Genomic DNA, 21,478 nt, shown 5'->3' on the forward strand with positions numbered 1-21,478 from the left:
GCAGAAACGAAACTTGCACTACATCCCATAATACTCGCACCGATTCAGTTGGCTGGGCTTCCTGCAGATCAATGTCTCGACTTGGAAGAATGGGCTCAATATGACAATTGGGATAAAAATCAACTTCCGTCAGGACCACGGTTGGTCAAAGAAACCTTTATTCGATTGCAGCAGCCTCTGTTTGGGCGTATGGCTCCGTCCTGGGACCCGCCTGCCCTTCCACCGGCACATGCGTGGGAAGCCAAGCCACGACTGCACTCCTCCACGCCCTTTCATGGAAAGCCAAAGGTGGAGGGAGCAGCAGCAAAGATCCCTCGAGAAAGCGGTCAGAGCAAGCACCCATGACACTGACAGTCAGCTGCAGCATAAAAAAGGAGGAGGAGCCGGGATGGAGGTTGGACGCAAAGGAGCTTGCAAAGCAAGGGCGGGTTAAAGCCGCTTGAATAAAAACGTCCCGACGAGACAGCCAATTGGATGCGGAGGCGGATCAGCTGATGCAGATCAGCTGGTGGGGCTGGCTGGTGAGCTGAGCATGACTTTGTGGCCTGCCTGAACTAATGGCACGGAATTTTGGTGGGAAATGAAGGACACCGTCGCAAAACGGGACGAACCCTGCACCTCTTGAACAGGAAAACACATCGACTTTCCTCCGCGACAAACGTGTGATTTCTTATATCTGTTTAATTCATACAAATATCAAACAGCACAGTAAAACTTGTAGCAGGTCCAAATGATCAAAGCCTCTATTGTGTTACTGACATCTTTGATAGTAAAACTGACGAAATAAAACAGAAAATGTTACAATGCATGTCAAGCAACAATGAGATCTTTAAATAGCATTAATTATATAATTACAAAAGAAATATCACATACAATAACAGCAATGCATATCGACAAATCAAACAAATGCAAAAAAATATATATGATAATAAATAATCCTAATTGTATGCACAAGCCCAGACAAAAGGGGCCGGATAACATTAAGTTTCAACTTCTAGGCCAAAGTGTGAAGCCATCACAGCTGACCTTTAGATTTTAGGCAACGCAGATACTGACAAAGTGGAGGAGATTCCCCCGACGGCCTCAAAGTGGGAGCAGAGTCGAACAGAGAAGGTTCCGAAACAACGGCATGCAAAGCCAAATGTTCTGCATTAAGTGTCTATCGGAGGTTTCAGAAGGGCAAGATGACCTAAAAGCAAGTGCTAAAAATAAAGCTGCACTCAGAACAAGTCTTGGACATTTTAAATAAAGAATTAAAAGGAACAGAAATTAGCCTGGTCTCACAATTTGGAAATGGGGTCAGTATCATTTCACTGCCACCAAACCCAGTGGAGGGAAAACAAATACTTTGGTTTTAATTTATATACTGGTCCGAATAGGAAGCTTCATAAGTTAATTGTTTTTCTTTTTTGGTTGGCTCTGAGCCATTCATACAAAGTTGAAAAAGCCTGGCCCTAAAATACTGAGTACATTTCAACCCATTTGTATTTTACATAGACATGAAACCTAGATGGTTTGGATTTTGACTGGAAGAAGCAGGGTGAGTTCAGAGTAAGATGCAAGAGTCATGAAAACATAAAAAAAAAAAAAAAAAAAAAACCTAACGTTTGCCTTTCGCGTTTCTAGTGGCAACAACTCCCGGGGCGGAGGGAATGCTTTATAGACAGCATACATCCACCATAACTTACATCATAAATAGTTTCCTTAAAATTAATAATAAACCACAGCATGAGTGTCTGAAATGAAAATCTACCATGATGGTAAAAACACGGGCATATTAAACAAGTGTTACACATTCTGTTTCGCTGAGACTCGTCCACCTGCACATTTATACCAATGCCCGTTTCCTCTCAGTCCTAAATGTTCATAAAGTGTAACCTCATCTGGTTCTGTGCACTTTACATTATATAGAAATAATGCCATTGACATGGAATATTGAAATAAAACTGTAAAAACCAAGTACAAAAGATACAATATAATCAAAAGACCACATGAAGAGGTGTGAAAAAAGTCTCCAGTATTCACAGAAAATATCAAACTGAAGCAACTCACTGGACAGGAACTGTCCCCAAGTCTATTTACATACAATAAAATTGAAAATAGATTTTTCCTCTCTGTACATAGCGTTGTTCTCTCCTCGTCTCGCTCTTCTTTATTTACAAACAAACTCCCGCTCTGTCCCGTGCGGCTCTAGTCCAAAGAGATGACGTCAGCTATCGAGCCGTAAATGGCCGCGGCCGCCGCCACCTCCGCCGAGGAGCGGGACACGCCCGACACCGAGTGGCTGTCGCGCTCCCGCAGGCTGCTGGACGACACCAGGCTGCTGGTGCTGCCGCTGTTGCTGCCGCCGTTGGTGGCGACCAGCGTGCTGCTGCCAGGCGTGGCCGGCTGCTCCAGGAACATCTGGGAGGAGCCGTAGGGCAGGAAGCGGTTGAGCAGCAGGTCGTGGTCCTCCGAGGTGGAGGCCGAGGCGGCGGCGGCGGCGGCCATCACCATGTTGTAATGCTGCGGGGGGGAGCAACACCTGGGTTAGCGCGCTGCAGTGAGACAGGAACATTCAGACGAGATCGTGCGGAAACAGAAAGGGAAACATACCTGACTGTCGCCTTGGAGGAAGGAGAAGAAATTTAAATCTGAAATAAAAAAAAATAAAAATAAAAAAAGAGTGAGTTTTGATAATAGCTACAATCTGTTTTGACTTGAACTATTGTGCCATTACGCAGTGCAGTGGCACTAAAAAAAACATCTCAAGTTTGTTGTTCAAATATTTACTGTGTATAATAATAATAATAATAATAATAATAATAATATCTGGAAACAAAGGAACTACTTTCACCACAAGCCTCTGACACCGTGCTGTGGCTGAAACTACTTCCTTTGTTTCCATGTTTCTGGCGTTTTCCGTCGCCCCTGCAGCGTGCGCTGTACCTGGCAGGTCGCTGGGCGTGTGGTAATAATGGCGGTAGTCCTGGATGAGCGGCGGAGGAGGGGGGATGTAGCTGGTCTCCACAGGAGGCATGCTGGGAGCTGTGCTCACAGGAGAGGCCTGGCCGTGGAGGTTCAACACCCTGCCACACAAAAATATAGAAACCAATAACACCACGAGACCACATCGCCTGTTTCTGACGTCAGTAACCTGTTCTGAGTTACAGTGCGTGGATAGTACACTCATTAACTATGCCTGCCGCCCCCCCACCACCACCACCCCCTCCCCTTCAGGTTTGCGCCTCACCCCTTGTTGCTAGGCGGAGAGGGGGGAGACAGCGGGGGACAGGATCGCTTCGGCGGTGGCTCGTCGTCAAGCTCCTCCTCCGACGAGCTCTCGAGCGTCAGATCGATCACGTCCACTTTCTTCCCGTTGTCGTGGTGAGAACTGTGTTTCTGCTCAGAGGCTTCGGTCCGACATGAGCCTGCGGGGGGGGGGGGGGGGGGGGGAGACGCATTCCATGCTGGAAAAACTTAAATAAAAACAACCACACATTCTGAACCTCTCGGGCTTCCCCGCTGAATCGGTCACCTGTGTCCACCCCGTTGTACGACGCCGACACCTCCTGCACCTCCTTCTGCCACCGCATGGGCGACCAGTTTCCATCTTCCTTGAACTGGATCTCATCGCAGTCAGAGCAGCTGTTCAGGATCTCCATGAACAGCCTGGAAACAGCAGATCACAGTTCTACATGATTCTTTTTAAGGCCTCTTGAAGGGACATTTCATGACATTTAAGATGGACCTTTGGGCGAATCACCTCGCTCTCATTCAATAAAAAGTAAATCCTGTATATTTGGTAAAGGGCAGAGGTCAGTGTGGGGCAAGTGAAGCAACTGCAACGATTTCAGGTTTTTCTTTTTACTAAACATGGTTTAAAGGGGACCCATCATGAAAAACTCACATTTCAGTGCTTGCGCACATACATTTCTGTCTGTGATGGACCTGCTAACACACACACACACACACACACACACACACACACACACACACACACACACACACACACACACACACACACACACACACACACACACACACACACACACACACACACACACACACACACACAAATAACACCACCGAGTCAGTTCATTGTGAGCTGTCGGTTCAGATAACCTGTCCTGAAACAACCCGTTGACATTACATTACATTTGGCAGACGCTTTTATCCAAAGCGACTTACAATTGTTCAATCACCGACGGACGCAGCCATCAGGAGCAATTAGGGGTTAAGTGTCTTGCTCAAGGACACTACAGCATGCTAGCAGGAGGAGCCTGGGATCCAACCAGCAACCTTTAGATCACTAGACCACCAGCTCTACCGCCTGAGCTACCATCCCCTACATTCGCCGCCCTAACACATTCACGCTAAGTCAGTAGAATTAGAAGCCCCCCCCCCCCCATCCGAGTAACACAACAAACAAACAAACCCTTTTAAAAGAAAGAGGAATAAATAGCGACTGTACTTGAAGATACTGCAGACGACGGAAGTGTTAGCATTTATAAAATAATTCTGCTGCGTTTTCTAAGAAAAAAAAAAAAAAAAAAGGATGTGGTACATAGCGTGTGGGCTGCAGTGCATGATCCACTGTGGGTTTCCCCAAACAAAACCAATAAAAATAGTGTGTTTTTACTGTAGATGAATTAATTTTATTTTCCGACGTTCATGAAAGGAAAAAAAATCCCCTGTGCGATGTCGCGGTGCGGCGTCCGTGTCCCCCAGGTGCTTGGAGCACGGCGACCAAAGTCGGAACTAACTTTTAAACAAGACATTGTAGATGTAATATGAGTGAAGATTCGGCAACTGGATTGCTAATTTCTCGCCTCAAATCTGCTCAGAAACAAGATTTTGGTGTACTGATGAGCTGAGAGCAGTGAAGGTTTACGGACGAATGGAACCCGGAGTAAAGCTCAAACCCCACTGGCCAAACTTATTAGGCATTGAGTTCAAGCTATTTATTACAAAACACCGTGTGACTACATAATGCGCTCCCCGTGACCTTCGTTCCCCTGGGGGTGCGGGGGAACGGGGAACCAGTTTGTGACTCACCCGTCGATGATGAGATGCTCGTACGGCGCCTTCTTGTCGCAGACGGGACAAACCCAGGTCGGCTTCTTCTCGTTCATCTGGATGTAGAGCGTTGCATCGAAACACTGGAGGTGCGAGCAGGTCAGTGCTCGGCAGGGGATGGTCAGACGCATCTTCCCAAGCTGACACACACACACACACACACACACACACACACACACACACACACACACACACACACACACACACACAGTCAGTGACATTTCTGTAGATAAAGGATTGCAGGAATAAGCTTCTGCGTTGAAATAAAATATAATTTTATAAACCTTCAGAACTCGCAGATTTATTTTGGTTGTTTGGTTTTACTATTTAGAGTCAATATTCCAAAGTTTTACTCAAACCTGTCTGACCTCTTTTCCTTCCTTTGTATTCAAGTCAGCCGCAGCCAGCCTCACAGTACTACGTATCTGTATTGTGTACATTTATGGAGCTCGCCACCTCAAGAGTTCTCCACGACAGACAAAGGTTTGACAGACAGCGTGCGTGATGTGGATTGCGACAGATTGAGGTTTCCAACAATCAGAGACCTGTTTCACAATTTTCCTGAAATATTAAACTTTTATTTGACTTATCTGCCGAGCAGGTGTTTTCAAAAGAAGGACAATCGAAACTTTTTTTTTTTTTTACTGTTACAACTTAGTCATGGCACTGCGTTATTGTCTTATAACCTTGCAACAGACAAGTCAGCCCTTTGATTGTATATTTGTTTTAAATATAAATAAATAATTGATTATAAGTATTTTGGCTAAAGTTAGCAAATCAATTCACAAACCAATTCACAATTCAGAACACGGGAGGGATTTTTTTCAGGAGCGATGTGCGATTTGCTCCACAGAGCAGCAGCAGGAAACGGAGTAAATTAAATACATCTAGCGTTTTTATTTGGTTTGTCTGGAGAAAAGATCGCTCTGAGAACCATGCATAACGCCTCCCCAACAAAATTTGAGCATTACATTTTTTTAATATATTTTAATAGTAAAAATAATAAAGCATACAAATTTGAATGTGATCATAGAGGAATATCTGCAGCCCTAATTGCAACATTACTTCTCCAGGATGTCGAGGAAGACTGTGACTGTGTTTTATTACGCTAAAGACACAGTAAGTCTGTAAGACACAGAGGTTTGGCAACTAGAAGTCCTGTTTATTTCTAAAGCCCTTAATCACAGTGCAGTCTCAAAGGGCTTCAGCAGCCTCCCTTCATCTTGACCTCTAGTCAGGAAAGGAAAAACTCCCGGGGGGCGGAAGAAACGTTGAGAAGAGGCCACAAAGGGAGGGATCCCACTTTGAAGGCGGGCAGACTGCAAATGGACGCTGAGTGGCCAACACCAAGCATTATATAACAAGTGTTTATTATTTTCCTAATTTTGTCTGTGACAAACTGTGGCAGGAAAAATCAAACAGGAAGTGACATAATCTACCAATAAAGCCCCATAAGGTTCCCGGGCGGAGGATGAACCTTCCTCTACCTATCAGGATGAACCTTCCTTTACCTCACAAAACCAAACACCCGTTGGGAACCTGTGATTTCAACATATCACACTCACACAAGCACACATTACTTTTCCCACAGCTACAGTCACTCTTTAAATAAAGTGAATCAGCATATTTACTGGACAGAGGAGTGAGACACGTAGGCTGGTTGTGGCGATTTCACTCTCAGGATCAGCGGTCAACTTCTCTTTGACTGTGAGAGAGAGAGAACAGCAGCATTAGAGGGAGGTCAGTGTTTACATGAACATTCGCCGTCACAGAATGATCTACACCATCTACACCATCAGACGGTGCAGTGATATATGCAGAAGAGACATCACATTTTGGTTTTGAATTTGATCGGTGTTAATAATGGTAATAACTCCCAAGGACCGGGTCAAGATGGAGAGTCTAGCCCAGACTGGAGTTCTACAACACTGACATGCACCATGCATCTCTCGTGCTGTTATGTTTGGTATTCATTGGTAGGATGAAAAAATGACAAAATATATATTTAGATTAATATAATTTAATGTGTATGAAGATAATGCTGGATAATTCACAGTTAGAGAAAGGGTGACTTATGATACTAGATGAAGAAGCTGCATACTCAGAGCCCTGGAGTGGTCAGGATTCCTGATCCCTTTGGCCCGTAGTCTTTGTAGCAACACGGTGGAGGACTGCTGTCTGACCAGATACACCGCCATGGAAAAACTCTGACGAGGTGGAAGAAATCAAATCATATTAGTCAACAGGTGACTAAAATACTCAAGCTTAAAATAACTGAAAGCCTGGATATTCTGTTGCAGCTTTTAGATAAAGGTTTTGCTCACCCTGAGACCACTGTGCACTTACCCTGCCAATTTCTGAAGTCCACGAGACCACGATGGTGTTGGGGACTGTGGTGGACAATCTGACTAGAGACGTTATGTTTATCGGACGGCTGGGCCTTTTTGGTTCGACTCCATTTTTGGTAGGAGGAAGATATCCCTGCAGAAGAATGTAGGTACGAGTTTTAGTAGCTGGTGGCTGTAAACACTACTAAGAGATACCAACTAGTGGCGGAGGGATTAAACTTACAGGGAGATTGCAGGGCTTCCCGTTCACCTTCACGCACAGGTTGGGGGGGAAATGATCCTCCTGGGGGCAGCTAGTCTCCGATAAACAGAATCTGGGCAGAGATGATGAGATGGGAGATCAGCTCAAAATCGCAGGCTGCCAAATTCACAATAAGTCCATTCCATCTTAAAATGTTTTTTGCAGAGACACTTTTAAAGCTTTGAACCCCTAATCATCTGAGGATGATAACAAAGTATTTATTTATTTATATTCATAAAAAAAATTTCAGTCCAGACACATTTTTAACCGTACTGTAGGGGGGTGAAGACTGTAGTTGGGGCACTACTACTACTCATTTGATATTTACAATGTTTTTGGTTAACACTTAACTTGGTGTGGAGCTTATTTTAATGTATATACATCAGCTCTGCTACTCGTAAGTACACACCATGGTAAAAGTTCACTCGGGAAAAAATAAGAGATAATAACTAATTTGATGAGAATAAGTTTTGAAAATTAATTTCACCAGAACCCCCCTCCCCAGGGCTTAAGTGTTTTGATAAATAAGGCACCATGGATTTGACTGAAATGCCATATTTACAACCATGTTGATGCAACCTCATTACAACCTCCGTCTGATACAGATTGAATCAAAACGCTCAAGATATAAGTCACACAAATGATTTGTCCATTACAGCCAGCATGCCAGAGGACAGTGAAAAGCAGAAATGACGTGCTCTGTGGGGAATGAACATGAGAGAAGACAGCAGGAGTCTTTGGAATGTTCTCTAATGTTCTGTCAGATGAAAAGAGGGCACAACACGGTGCCACCCCCTCGATTGTTGCTGGGAATCAAAGTACTGAACAAAGAATAAGAAAGTCTTTCTATCTGCACCCCAATCTGTCGTATTGAAGCCTCTGAAGCGCAGGATGTGGCTTAAGAAGAGCACTTTCAGTTCACTTAGCTCCATGTGTGGTGTCTGTCCTTTGCCCCGTGTTGCTATGACAACCTCACATATGTTGCTGTGAGCACGTGTGTCACCAACATGTGTGAGCCAAAGATCAGAATTCAACAACACAGCAAATAGAATAAAGAATCAAGATGTAAATGGTTCAGAAGTAGGACATTCTTTTTCAGAGTATACAGTATACTCTGCTCCGTATTACAAATTGCATGAACTAAAATTAGATCAGACAAATGTGGGCTTGCGACCCCACATGGGGTCACTTGATATGAACACTTGAAAGACTGTTACGCTGATATTTGTCATTTGTTTTAGTAATATATTTCGATATATTCCATTTGGAGCACGCCCCCCATGTTCTATGGGTTTAATCAATGAAGCCGCTATGACACATACATCACATGCAACAGTTAAATGTGCAATGTGGAATAGCCACACCTGGAAAAGTAATAATAAATGGAAAAGATAATATTTGTCACTTTCTCTAATTGCTGTTGTCGCACCTATTTTGGGACCTAGAAATCCGAGTCATGAGTCAAAACATGTTGAGAAACCCTAGATTAGATATTTATAACACACATAATCAAGGTCTGTGGAATTTTTCCTCATGACAAGTACATCACACAATTCAACAGGCATTACACATACAAACAACATAGTATAACGTACAGTATAAAGCGCATAAATATTTGGTAATAAAAAGAGATGAATGTTATCAGTACTAAGTTATAAGTTCATATGTCAATTTTTTGGGGAAAAAAAAAGATCTGTATCTTTGACTTTGAAAACCAGAGGCTTACCGTAACTGAACTTGAACTGCAAAATCACATTTGGTACCAGAGATGTCCCTACAGCATCAACACAGAAGACAGTGTGAGAAATTACTATTCTGTTTATACACACAGAGCAGTGGAAAATATTTGTTTTCACTAAAATAAAAATATATTTGCTTCTAACATGAATACACCTCTGCATCTTAATCCAATTGTGAATGTAGTCAATCTCATTTGAATTCTGAAGCACTTCTGAAATATTATTTAATTGCGTCTGAATAAGCTGAGACGATAAACACAGTCGTTCCTTCCTGACTTACATGGAGCTGCTGATCTGTTGAACTTGCTGTGGTGTTAATGCGAAAGCGTAACACGTTTCCTGGAACCGTTGACTGTTGTCTGAGGCTAAATGACAGAATGAAAAAAAGAAAAAAAAAAATGGGAGATATGGGATTGAGAGTGGGCCCCCAGAAAAGTCATTTAAATGAGCCTGCTGCAGATGTCAATGCGATTGGATCTCCCTTTCCGTCACTAAAATACAAACTGCCAAGTTCCCCTTTTCATCTTTATATAACAGTGTCTGTGAGTGTGTGTGAGCAGAAACTGCATTTTAAAGTATAAAATAATGCATATTGGTAATGGGTAAATAAAATGCACCGAACTGGATTTCATGATTTCTTTCTCCATTGCTCAGGATGTATACTAATAGCCTATTACTGCCATTTTATCTTATAGGATTATATATATTATATATATGATTGCTGCAACCACATTTCCTTAGGATAACAATAACAGAGTTCATTTTTAAAGCTGACATCGAAACATTTGCCTTCTCTTTGATTCATAAAATTAGAGAAACCGAGCTGCAGTCAAATCTGCGTTTCATCGTACGTTCATGGTTTTCACATCCAAATGTCTGCAGTCTGGGCTCTGGTTAAATATACGGCTGAACAGAAGAGTGGACTCACCCAGGCTGGTGGGCTTGATGAGCTCATCCAGCAGGTCATAGAAGGGCAATCTCTGCAGCTTGACATCAGGGTGTACGGGGTGGAGGGCGGAGGGCAGGTGAGGCAGTCCCAGCTCGTGCTTTGGCCCCAGTAAAGACACAGGCAGCAGGGGAGAGGGGGCTCCGTGGCTGTCGAACCCCAGCTGAGTGAGACCCGCTGGCAGGCTGGAGGTGGATCGCACGCTGGGCAAAGCCAGGTCCAGTGGTGACACCATTTTGGTGGGGAATCGCCGTCTGTAGAGCTCCTTGATCTTCATCTGCACTGCAGGGCTACAACCGGCCTTGAGCAGGTGAAGTGCTTTGGTCAAGAGTTCGTGTTTCCGCCCGTGCTTGTTGCGTCCCGCGTAGCCCAGCAGCACTTGGAGTTCCGAAACTCGAAGGCTCATTATCATTTGCTGGAGAAAAATAACGAGAAAATGGCAATCAAGACTATACCCTGGTAACCACTGCGATAACACTTATACAGTGCAGATTTTACTATGATCACCTTCCCTGCACCTTTGATTCAGAAAATACAGCTTTAGAACTAAATATTTAAAGCAGGGTCTGCACTGCAGATACATATGTTGGTATCAGAGCATGCACCGTGTTTGTGTACTCATAAACACCAACACAAAGTGAGATACATGCCCTGAGACTGGGCTACGTTTCGTGTTTTATTTTGGCGACGATTTCGAATCAGATGCGAGTTCGTTTAGTGGTGCACTAGATCAAGACTAAACATCACTGTTACCTTCACTGTTCCACAAAAGTCGCACTAGCGACCGTCTCCTTTTATATCGGCGAGACCCTGTGCTGCACGCACAGATTAGGAGTTAACAACCGTCTCCAGCAAATAGACAGAGCCCACCTCAGCAGACACTGCGGTGTGATTAGCAACACACAAAGCAAGTCAGCGGGAAACCGCTACACATCGGAGATACCGTCACTGCGCTGATGTCAGTTAGTGCTTTTGAAAAGCGTAAAGCGGCTTGATAACAATAACAAAGCTAACGCTACCTAGCCTGGAAGCTAGCTGCTGATCTCATCTCCGCTGCGCCGCTGTTCGCCGCGTCAAGCTGCCTAATAAAACATACATGCCGTCGAGTGAGAACACGGGTGTCGTTGGGAGCCGAAACTTTATTGTTTGTGGAGCGCTGATTAGCAAAAATACGTTCGCTTGGGATTCGATTTTTACCTTCAGTTCCGCACTCTCCGCCATCTTGTTACACTGAGAGCGCATGCGCAGTCATCGCCCTCCAGGGACAGCGCAGTAGCGCGGTCCTGCGGTGGAGAGGGCCGCAGCTCGGGCACCGCGATCCCAGGACCGCGCTCCTAGGACCCGGGGACCGCGCTCCTAGGACCCGGGGACCGCGCTCCTAGGACCCGGGAGTTCCGTCCTAGGATTTGAGGGCCGCGCTCCTAGGACGAGGGCCACGTATCATTACATTACATTGATCAGACGCTTTTATCCAAAGCCACTTACAATTGTTCAAACAGCGACGGACGCAGCCATCAGGAGCAATGAGGGGTTAAGTGTCTTGCTCAAGGACACTACAGCATGCTAGCAGGAGGAGCCTGGGATCCAACCAGCAACCTTTACATGACTAGACCACCAGCTCTACCGCCTGAGCTACCATCCTCTATCCTAGGACCCGGGGACCTCCCTCCTAGGACTTGAGGACTGCGCTCATAGGACCCAAAGGCCCTGCTCCTAGCAAATGATAGTGTTAAAGGTTTATTCCACCCAAATACTATGTATACTTTTAAAGGTTTATTCCACCCAAATACTATGTATACCTTTAAACGTTTATACCACCAAAATACTATTTATAGTGTTAAAGGTTTATTCCACCCAAATACTATGTATACTTTTAAAGGTTTATTCCACCCAAATACTATGTATACTTTTAAACGTTTATACCACCAAAATACTATTTATAGTGTTAAAGGTTTATTCCACCCAAATACTATGTATACTTTTAAAGGTTTATTCCACCCAAATACTACTTATACTTTTAAATGTTTATTCTACCCAAATACTACTTATACCTTTAAATGTTTATTCTACCCAAATACTATGTATACTTTTAAAGGTTTATTCCACCCAAATACTATGTATACTTTTAAAGGTTTATTCCACTTAAATACTACTTATAGTTTTAAACGTTTATTCCAACAAAATACTACTTATAGTGTTAAAGGTTTATTCCACCCAAATACTACTTATACTTTTAAATGTTTATTCTACCCAAATACTACTTATACTTTTAAACGTTTATTCCAACAAAATACCATTTATAGTATTAAAGGTTTATTCCACCCAAATACTACTTTACTACTATACTTTCAAGTACAAGGTCCATGGTCCTTAGGTCCATGTGTCCTTAGTTATCCTCTGAGGTCAGGGTCCTATAGGGTCCTCGGGCCCTAGAAGTGCCGTCCTGGGACTGCGGTCCCGGAGCTGCAGCCTCCTCTACTGCAGCCACGTGCTACTCCGAGGATTTGACGTTTTCTCTCGAAACGATTTGAAAACTACGAATTTGTGACGTAATAACCGTGCAATCACCGTACAGTCAACTTTCCGTCCGTTGTGAAGCTGTACACACTTAAATGGAGCGATGTGGCATTACTGCATCCTTCATCTGATGAGTAGCTTTCTATATTAAAGACAATAATGTAGGATTTGTGATGAATATATTGATTTTAATGATATAATACTTTATTCATACACAACGATACAGTAAAACAAACCCCCCATACATCCCCCTTCAAGACTGACTTTAATGAGTTAATTAGGAAAGAAAAAAACGGCACTTAATCCATTCGTTTTTTGATTGAATTCAATCTCAAGTGAACGTTTGTAAAAGTTTGTTCCTGCGGTTTGAGGCGGAGGACAGAGGGCGAGCAGCGGCTCGTCCAGTAGGTGGCAGCGTCTTGCTGCAGAACCAGCGGCCCTGCAGGTCACTGGTCAGTTTTCTTTGTTTTTTGTTTGTTTGGGGGTTTTTTTGCTTCTTTTTTTTTGGTTTTTAATCCTCAGAAGTGTTTAAATTATTTAGTTTTTATCTATACGACAAGAAAACAGCAGTGGCGAGGGTTAGGCCTCGTTTTTTTTTAAATGATCTGCCTTTTATTGTCTCTTTATCGGCCTTTTCATTTTAATGAATGAATTTCATTCCTGTTAATTAATGTTGTTTTGCCTTTATTTTTTCTCATGATCTGAGCACTCTGCTTTTATTTTATCTGCCAAAGCATTTTGTACACTGTGTTTTTAGATTTTTCTATATCAAAGAAGCTTTTATCATTATTATTATACATTAGTATTTTATTTATTTATTTATTTAATTTTTTTTTTTTTATTACTTTTGTTATTATTATATAGGGGGGGGGGGGTAGGGCAAGCCCCCCCCCCCTTGGCGGGCTAACTTTGTAATAATAATAATAAAAAGAATAAAGGAAAATAAATTAAATAAACAAAAATCTAAAGTTGTATATACTTTATTTACCTATAAAAAACTGCCAAATGGTTCAACATTTAACTTAAACTGACAAAAATGTCACAGCAAATGTGCCGACAAAAACTCACCATCATCAGTGGGGTCGAGTAATTATATTTTTTGAACATGACTAAAATGTTCAAAATGTAAAGCAATAAAATAAAAACAACATACAGTATATGAAATTATAATTTCATAATTTGCGGCATACCTCCTGCAATCCCTTCGAGGACCCACAGGGGGCCGCGAACCACATTTTGGGAACCCCTGCTATAGAGGACGAATGGTTGTTGGGGCCAAATCCTTTGAATAAGCCGAGTGAGGTACATATAAACAAATAGAATAAACTAAATATACATATATAAAGACCATAATGTATAGTGAGTGAGGCACGCAGATTAGATATATTTCAGATTTGTTTTATTAAAATGAATTTGCTCCTCAAAACAGACTAATGGAACCAAAAAGTTAAATGAAAGAAGAATTATTCATTAATTACAGTCATTAATTAAAGTTAGTGAATGTAACTGAGTCTACTTCTATGTTTACTACGGGGACATATTTGTCACATTGTGATAATAAAAAAATCAGCCCTGGACACCAACTGTACCTGTTATTTACACACATATGCTTATTTATATCACTCGTTTTTTAAAGTGCAAAACATTCAGAAATATGTATGTTGTTTGTTGGCCTCCAAACATGAAGACGTCGGCCTATCCTGCACATTACAGCCCGCTTGCCACTGTAACTGACAATTAAAGAACAAACTCTAATTACAACCGTATACATACATCACCATTGCACTTTGCCACGAAATAAATATAATAATTCGGGTGTATAGTTAAAGTAAAACAAAAATGTCACCTTATGCAAGACGGTTAAACGTCACATTTAGCCTCGACATACACAATCCAATATATTACAAAATTACAACAGGGCCGTTGACAAAAGGGGGCTACTGTCAAGCTGGGTTTCTCCCCAAAAGTTCTTGTTTTCCTCTGGTTATTCCACACAAGCTGCAGCTCCGTCCCTGTTGCCTCCAGCGGAAGAGCGTTTTGCTTTGGGTGGTGCGCACGGTTTAAGGTGGAAGCAGAGGGGATTTGAAGGAGCAGGTTCCACTGCAGTGACGAGGAGTTAACATCTTGCAGGAGAAATGGTGCAAAGCGTCGTGAGCTTCTAGGAAGAAAGACATGAGGCAATGAATAATGCACCTGGGCGGGCGAAGACACTCGTAAAGAGAATTCAAATCAGCCTGACGTGTGGGTTGTACATATGACCTAAAAGGCCCCGATGTCTAGGCCTGCTGTACAGTATGTGAGGTTATTTTTTTTTACATGCATCTGCGCAGCTTGCAGAACCCACATGATAGAGATGAAGTGATTCAGGGCCCAGCTGAGGAAGGTGCTGGAGCACGACCGTGGCTGCACAGCTCTGGAGTGCGTGTGGTGAAATAGGTCAAATGTACTAAACCGACCTTGTCCTCTCTTAATGACTGTGACTCTACGTCACGTCGGGGCAGGGGTGCAGTTTGCACTTCAAAGCCTTTACCTTTTAACTTCTGCTGAATTGCATAACACGCTTTGCATTGTGGTCCAAATCGCTGCATTAAGTATTCATGAGAGAAGTGAGAAAGGATAACCTAGACATGCAGCTGCATGTTGCAGCTGCATTGATGCCATTTATCATATAATCCTGCGGTCAAAGAAACCTATGTAGTGCAGACAGTGCATAGTCGAGACTATTTTTGTGATAACAGCAATAACTTAATTGTAATTGTTAACGTTGAATTGCACATTTATTTTATTGTCTTTATCGATTCACTGTATAGCACTTTTTAAAATGTGGTTTATAAATACATTTGACTTGCATTGACTAATAAATATGTGCAAACTTCACCCATTCATCTCACAAAAAGCAGAAGTACCATCGTAAGTCTGTTTCTTATATCAGTGGCTGCTCTATTAAAAAATAGTCTAAATCAAAGAATAATGAGGCCCATCCCATGGTGTTAACATAGACCCTGAGCAGCTTTAAATCAAATTAGATTCAGCAAATATGCCCCTGTCTAATCTCTGGGTTAGTTGGTGAAAATGAGGAGGTCACTGTGCATCATCCACACCACATTGCAGGCTTATTTTCTCACCTCTCACGATGTGGAGCTGCTGAACCATCTCCTCCCTGTAGGAAAGCTCCCTCTTCATTTGATCTTGAAAATTATCTGAGGAACAAATAGCCGTCATTTATATTGGTCAGTGGACTAAATAAATGTGGGACACACTCCTGTACACAATGGCTGATTATTCTGGCATTTAAAGGGGTTGAAGACTCCAACCCCCCTGTGCATTCCCTTAGGCCAGCCAATTTGTAGATTCACCCTCATGGGAAAACACCTATTTAATATTTCATAATCCAAGACCACTCAGGCCTTTTATATTAGGTGTTTGTTGCAGTTTGGGGTGAAAGCAATCCATTTTCTGTTGCGTTTAGCTATCAAGTAAATTTGGCATTATTCCAGTTTCAGCATTGTGGAATATATTTTATGGAATGGAATTTGAGTCCATTTCTTGATGTTGGTCATTCAATTGTTTATTGTTCCTTATCTTGTGCATGTTGCATTGCAGTGTTCCGAAGCTGGACACCCACTGTTAAATCCTAAGCCGCATTCAGCCCAAAATAAACCAATGGCGTCAGCACTTCTCCAATTCAGCAAGGATTTGCTTGTTTGCTTTGCTAATTTTGCTTGTTTTCAAATCCTGGAGAATTTTACACAGGGTTTTGAAATCACCTTGTTGCCCTGAAAGTGGCGTAGGAGTGAAGTATGGAGGTATTGTAAAATACTCTGGAAGTCAACAAGCCAAGGGTGAATTTGTGAAGTATATATTTTGGATGTTTCATAAAACCTTGCAACAAACAGAAGGTCAGTGAAGTTGAGTCATCTGTGGCTTGATAGAGGCTAAAATATGATAGTTACCACACACATATTTATTTTATATGAAATTTGTTTAATCTTTTTCCCTCTTCTCCTTGACTTTTGTATATAAAACCTCTGTTATGTCCATTGTATCACACGTTTCTGATCTTTCTCCTAGATATGTCAGTCAAAACCTGGAAATATCGTAAATTCCAATCCTGTTGTATTTACACTATAACTTACAGGAGGAGCAACACTAAAATATCACTCAAATCTCAACCTTGAGAAGCTCCAAAACCTCCTCAAGATGGTTTGCCCTTTCATGGATTTTTAGTTCACCCATTCATTGTAAACGCACAACAATAATAATAATAATAATAATAATAATAATAATAATAATTATTATTATTATTATTATTATTATGATTATTATTATTATTATTATTATTATTATTATTATTATTATTATTATTATAATGCAGATGAACGCCTGATAAAGTAAATAACAAACCCACCTTTAAGATTTTGGAATTCACGTTCCAGCTTCTTTCTCAGCTCAACTTGCTCCAACAGCTGCTTCTGCAGCTCTTCTACAGAAAAGACAAACAGCTTTAGAGGAATATGAAGTCTATCTCCTATCGTCAATTACAAAATTGCATTTTTTAATTATGTTATTATACAGAAGCTTCATTCCTCCTGCAGTCCAAATCGAAGGCCACTATAAACACTTCAATACTCAACATACTAGAAAAACTTCAATGCTATAAATACTTCAATACATAAAATACTATAAATACTTCAAAACTTAAAATACTAAAAATACTTTGATACTTAAAATACTATAGATACTTCAATACTTTAAATGCTATGAATACTTCAATACGTATAGTGGTATAAATACTTCAATACTTAAAATACCTCAATATTATAAATACTTCAATACTTAAAATACATAAAAATATTCAATACTTAAAATAGAATAAATACTTAATACTATCAATACTATCAATACTTTAATACTTAAAATACTATAAATACTTCAATTCTTAAAGTAGTGTACTTTAATTACGGTGGAAAATGTATAACTGTTTTTAACCACGGGGAGGGTTGCGGGTTTGGGCCTAAATCCCTGATAGTAGGGTGACCTGCTTTTATTTATAAAAAATCCATAATTGACATTATTTACATTTCGTTATTAAATATATAATAAAAGAAGATGACGCACGCAACACACCAACACGCGCTGAATCCATATGTCATTTTTTTATGTATATTTATAAAATTACAATTATTTATGTAATTAAATACATAGAATTAATTGAAATGTATGTACAGGAGAGCCTATATAAGTATGTAACGTATGTCATTTATAGGAGTAACAGATGGTATAATGACACAATTTGTAGTGTTTAATATTGAATTATATTTCATTTGTAATATTTAATTAGTCGTTACGATATAGAAAATTGTCAATTTTTATTGACAATTATTCCCCATTAATTATCACTAATTATTATGAATTGCTCCTGTTATTGGCTGCCGATCCAACGCCCGTGCAGGGCCTCCAAATGCATGAAGTAAGGTCTAACCTACCGTCTTCTTACCTTTTGCCAGGGTTTCTGGGTCTTTCTGGGCTGTCTGCGCCCTGACTGCAGCCTCCTTTCCTAAACACATCATGCAAAAAAAAACAAAAAACCCAAAGCATCTGAATATTGAGAATATTTCAAGTGAGTTGGGAAGATTAAGTAAAATGTGCAGTGGTCTGAGTGGAGCTCACCCTCGTCCGGCTCTCCGTCCTCCACGCTTGGTTCGGTGAAGGGTTTGGATTCTATCTCTCCCACCGTGGACGACGGCTCCTCTTTACTGGCCCCTTCGTCTGGAGGGGACACACACACGCGTCACTTCCATTCGCATTCACGGGTCCGTGTGAGGGTGGAGTATATCAACCGTGTGAGGGTGGAGTACAGAGACCAGTGCGTCTGTGGTGCATTTCGAACCGTTTGACAGGAGTCCGCCCTGGTAGTGCGTGGATCTGCAGAGATACGGACTGTTGCTCTGCTGGAGCTCGTCCCTCTCCGGGCTGTAAATCTATAGACAATTAATTATTCATTATTATAACTGATGTTCTGAAAATAAGAAAAGGGCATCTTCGAAAAGTAATAATAATAATAATAATAATAATGAGAATTGTGCAGCGCCCGAACAAGACGCAGGTCAAATTCTTTATATCAAGAGAAGGGAATGTAGTAATAATAATAATAATAATAATAATGAGAATTGTGCAGCGCCCGAACAAGACGCAGGTCAAATTCTTTATATCAAGAGAAGGGAATGTAGTAGTAATAATAATAATAATAATAATAATAATTATGATGATAATAATAATAACAGTGATAATAATAATAACAATAATAACAGTGATAATAATACCAATAATACTACTACTACACTCATAATAATAATAATAATAATAATAATAATAATAATAATAATAATAATAATAATAATAATAATAATAATAATAATAATAATAAACGCATTAAAATAGTTGATTGAAGGCCACTATAATTATACAAGGCCTGTCAGGGAAGCCCTGATAATAAAGATCATGTTATATTAAATATTCTGATTTACTTCAGTGTAAGATGTCTCCACATGGGTCTCCGGCAGCTGCTTGCTCCGCGGGTCCCTCTCGGAGGGCTGTGCGGGGTGCAAGATCATCCTGCGGCTCTCCAGCAGAGCAGCTTTGGGGTGTGCGTCGTTGTGCGGCGCGCCGTGCGCCCTGCTCTGCTGGGCCGGTGGAGACCCGGACCCGGAGCCGGAGCCTGAGCCCGGAGACGCTTCCTCCTCCCGCTCCTCCCCCCCCTCCTCCTCCTCCTCCTCCTCCGGCGACTTGTTGGTCTCCACGTCCACATCTGGATCCGCCTCGCTGTCCACGCAGGGGGACACGGAGCGGTAGCTGGAGCTCTCACTCAGGAAGTCCGGAGACATGTAGCCGGCGCGGGATCCGTTGTAACCCCCCCTGGTTCCGTAGAGTTTGGCAAAGCTGTCCGCGTCTTTAACGACGGGTCTGAACGCGGACACGTAGTTGATTTTCCTGGGCACCACGGTGACCCCCTCCGTGGGCCGTGAGTCCTCCCCCAGCTTGTCCTCCTCGTTTCGCGCGGAGTGCGCGCTGGGGCACCGCTCCCCATCCACGGTGCCGTCCTTGGACGAGCCGGTGCTCCGGTCACTGAGCTCGGAGTCCAGGTCGACCTGCCTCGGGGGGCACAGCAGATCCGGCGGGGGCTTGTGCTGCGGCTGGTGGTAGGAGGGCAGCGGCAGGCTGCTCGCCGCGGGCCAGAACACCGGGAAGGGCGGGTAGGTGTCCTTGGTGCCGGGCCAGAGGACCCCGGACAGGCCGGGCTTGCTCTGCTCCCCCATCATGCCGTCCTCCTTCTTCTGACACAGGCCGAACGCCGGGAAGCCGTAGGGGTGCGGGAACAGGGGCGGCGGGATCTTCTGCAGCATCCCGAAGCCCTTGCTGGGCACCGGGATGACCGGGTAGCTGCGCGGACTCGGGGTGGCCATGCCCCCCAGGGTGTCATCGCAGCGGATCATCTTGGGCGGGAGGTCGGACGAGTCCCTGGATAGGCTCGGACCCTGCGGCTTCAACGGGGAGCCGGACCGCGGGCCATGCACCGGCAGAGTCCTCTTTCTGCTCCCCCCGTTAAACATAGCCTTCACGTCCTCCCACGCGTGGCCCACCTCGTCCGGGGAGTTCTTATCTGAAAGTTTGAGGTGTCGCCTCCAGGAATTAAAATTGGCAGCGTCGGGTTGCGTGTACTTGGACTCCGGTGTGCGATGGGAGTGGAATATGAATTTATTTGGGGAGAAGTACATGTTGCAGTAGGAGCACTTGATGCACTTGGCCCTGGAGCTGTTGTACCGGGCCGGGATGAAGTTCCCCCGGCTCCCCCAGGCGCACTCGTGGGACACGTCGAACGCAAAGTTTTCCGGCAGCTTGGGCGGGCTGTGGGCCCCCAGGAAGGACTTGCAGAGCCGCTCGGCCTCCCGCTTGGTGATCATGCCGCAGCGCCGGGACGAGATGGGCATGGCCCCGGCGCGCCGCAGGATCTCCAGCTGCACCGGGGTGCACTGCACGCAGGTGATGCCCAGGGCGACGCGCCGGTTGTGGATCTCGTTGTAGCTATAGTTCTTGAGCAGCGTGTTGGAGATCTGGGCCAGGCAGAGCCTCTCCTGGCCGTCTATCACCAGAGACACGATGGGTATTCCGTACAGCACCGTCTCACTGACCTGGTTGGGCTTCAGGCTGTTGGTGCCCGGGTAGGACAGCTCCTGTTTGGAGGTTGGAGAAGCGCTGGAGTCTTGTCCAACAGCTATGGACTCCATGCTGTGAAACCTGTGAGCTGAAAAACAGTTGAACGGGTCATTAAAAGTACTTTATATCCTGGTAATGATAGCTCCAGGCCTTTGTGATTAACGTGAAGCCTGGTTCATTCTACTCTGAGCACAGGATAGAACAGACACATTTATTTTAAATAACTAAATGTGTTTTGTTTGAAAGTAGTGGTCGCTTCTATAAGACGTATTAACATCACGAAGGTCAATAATTGGCCTATACCTACATTTTAGACAGGTGCAGGGTTAATTATGATAATAATACAAATACAATAAAATAAAAAAATAACAATAGTAATACTAATAATAATAATAATTATAATAATAGTATTTAT

The 21,478-nt window shown here is 43.0% G+C and overlaps 2 protein-coding genes across 2 annotated transcripts; both read right to left on the bottom strand.

The window, feature by feature from the left end:
• Positions 1-26: 26 nt before the first annotated feature.
• Positions 27-11,574, bottom strand: pias1b (protein inhibitor of activated STAT, 1b; the record flags this gene model as incomplete). The annotated part of the gene is made up of 14 exons (XM_080003106.1): positions 27-2,505; positions 2,596-2,633; positions 2,929-3,068; positions 3,233-3,410; positions 3,518-3,651; positions 5,038-5,198; positions 6,690-6,763; positions 7,160-7,265; positions 7,405-7,539; positions 7,630-7,720; positions 9,374-9,421; positions 9,667-9,751; positions 10,315-10,747; positions 11,530-11,574. 14 exons carry the CDS (start codon positions 11,572-11,574, stop codon positions 2,191-2,193), a joined length of 1,983 nt encoding a protein of 660 aa, XP_079859232.1. The 3' UTR covers positions 27-2,190.
• Positions 11,575-14,909: 3,335 nt separating this feature from the next.
• skor1b (SKI family transcriptional corepressor 1b) lies at positions 14,910-21,134 on the bottom strand (the record flags this gene model as incomplete). Its single annotated transcript, XM_080002577.1, has 7 exons — positions 14,910-15,007; positions 15,975-16,049; positions 17,258-17,332; positions 18,347-18,406; positions 18,520-18,618; positions 18,740-18,830; positions 19,377-21,134. 7 exons carry the CDS (start codon positions 21,132-21,134, stop codon positions 14,910-14,912), a joined length of 2,256 nt encoding a protein of 751 aa, XP_079858703.1.
• Between the last annotated feature and the right edge of the window lie 344 nt (positions 21,135-21,478).

This window comes from Zeus faber (assembly GCF_960531495.2).
Source record: "Zeus faber genome assembly, chromosome: 6".
In the NCBI taxonomy this organism is placed as follows: Eukaryota; Metazoa; Chordata; class Actinopteri; order Zeiformes; family Zeidae; genus Zeus; species Zeus faber.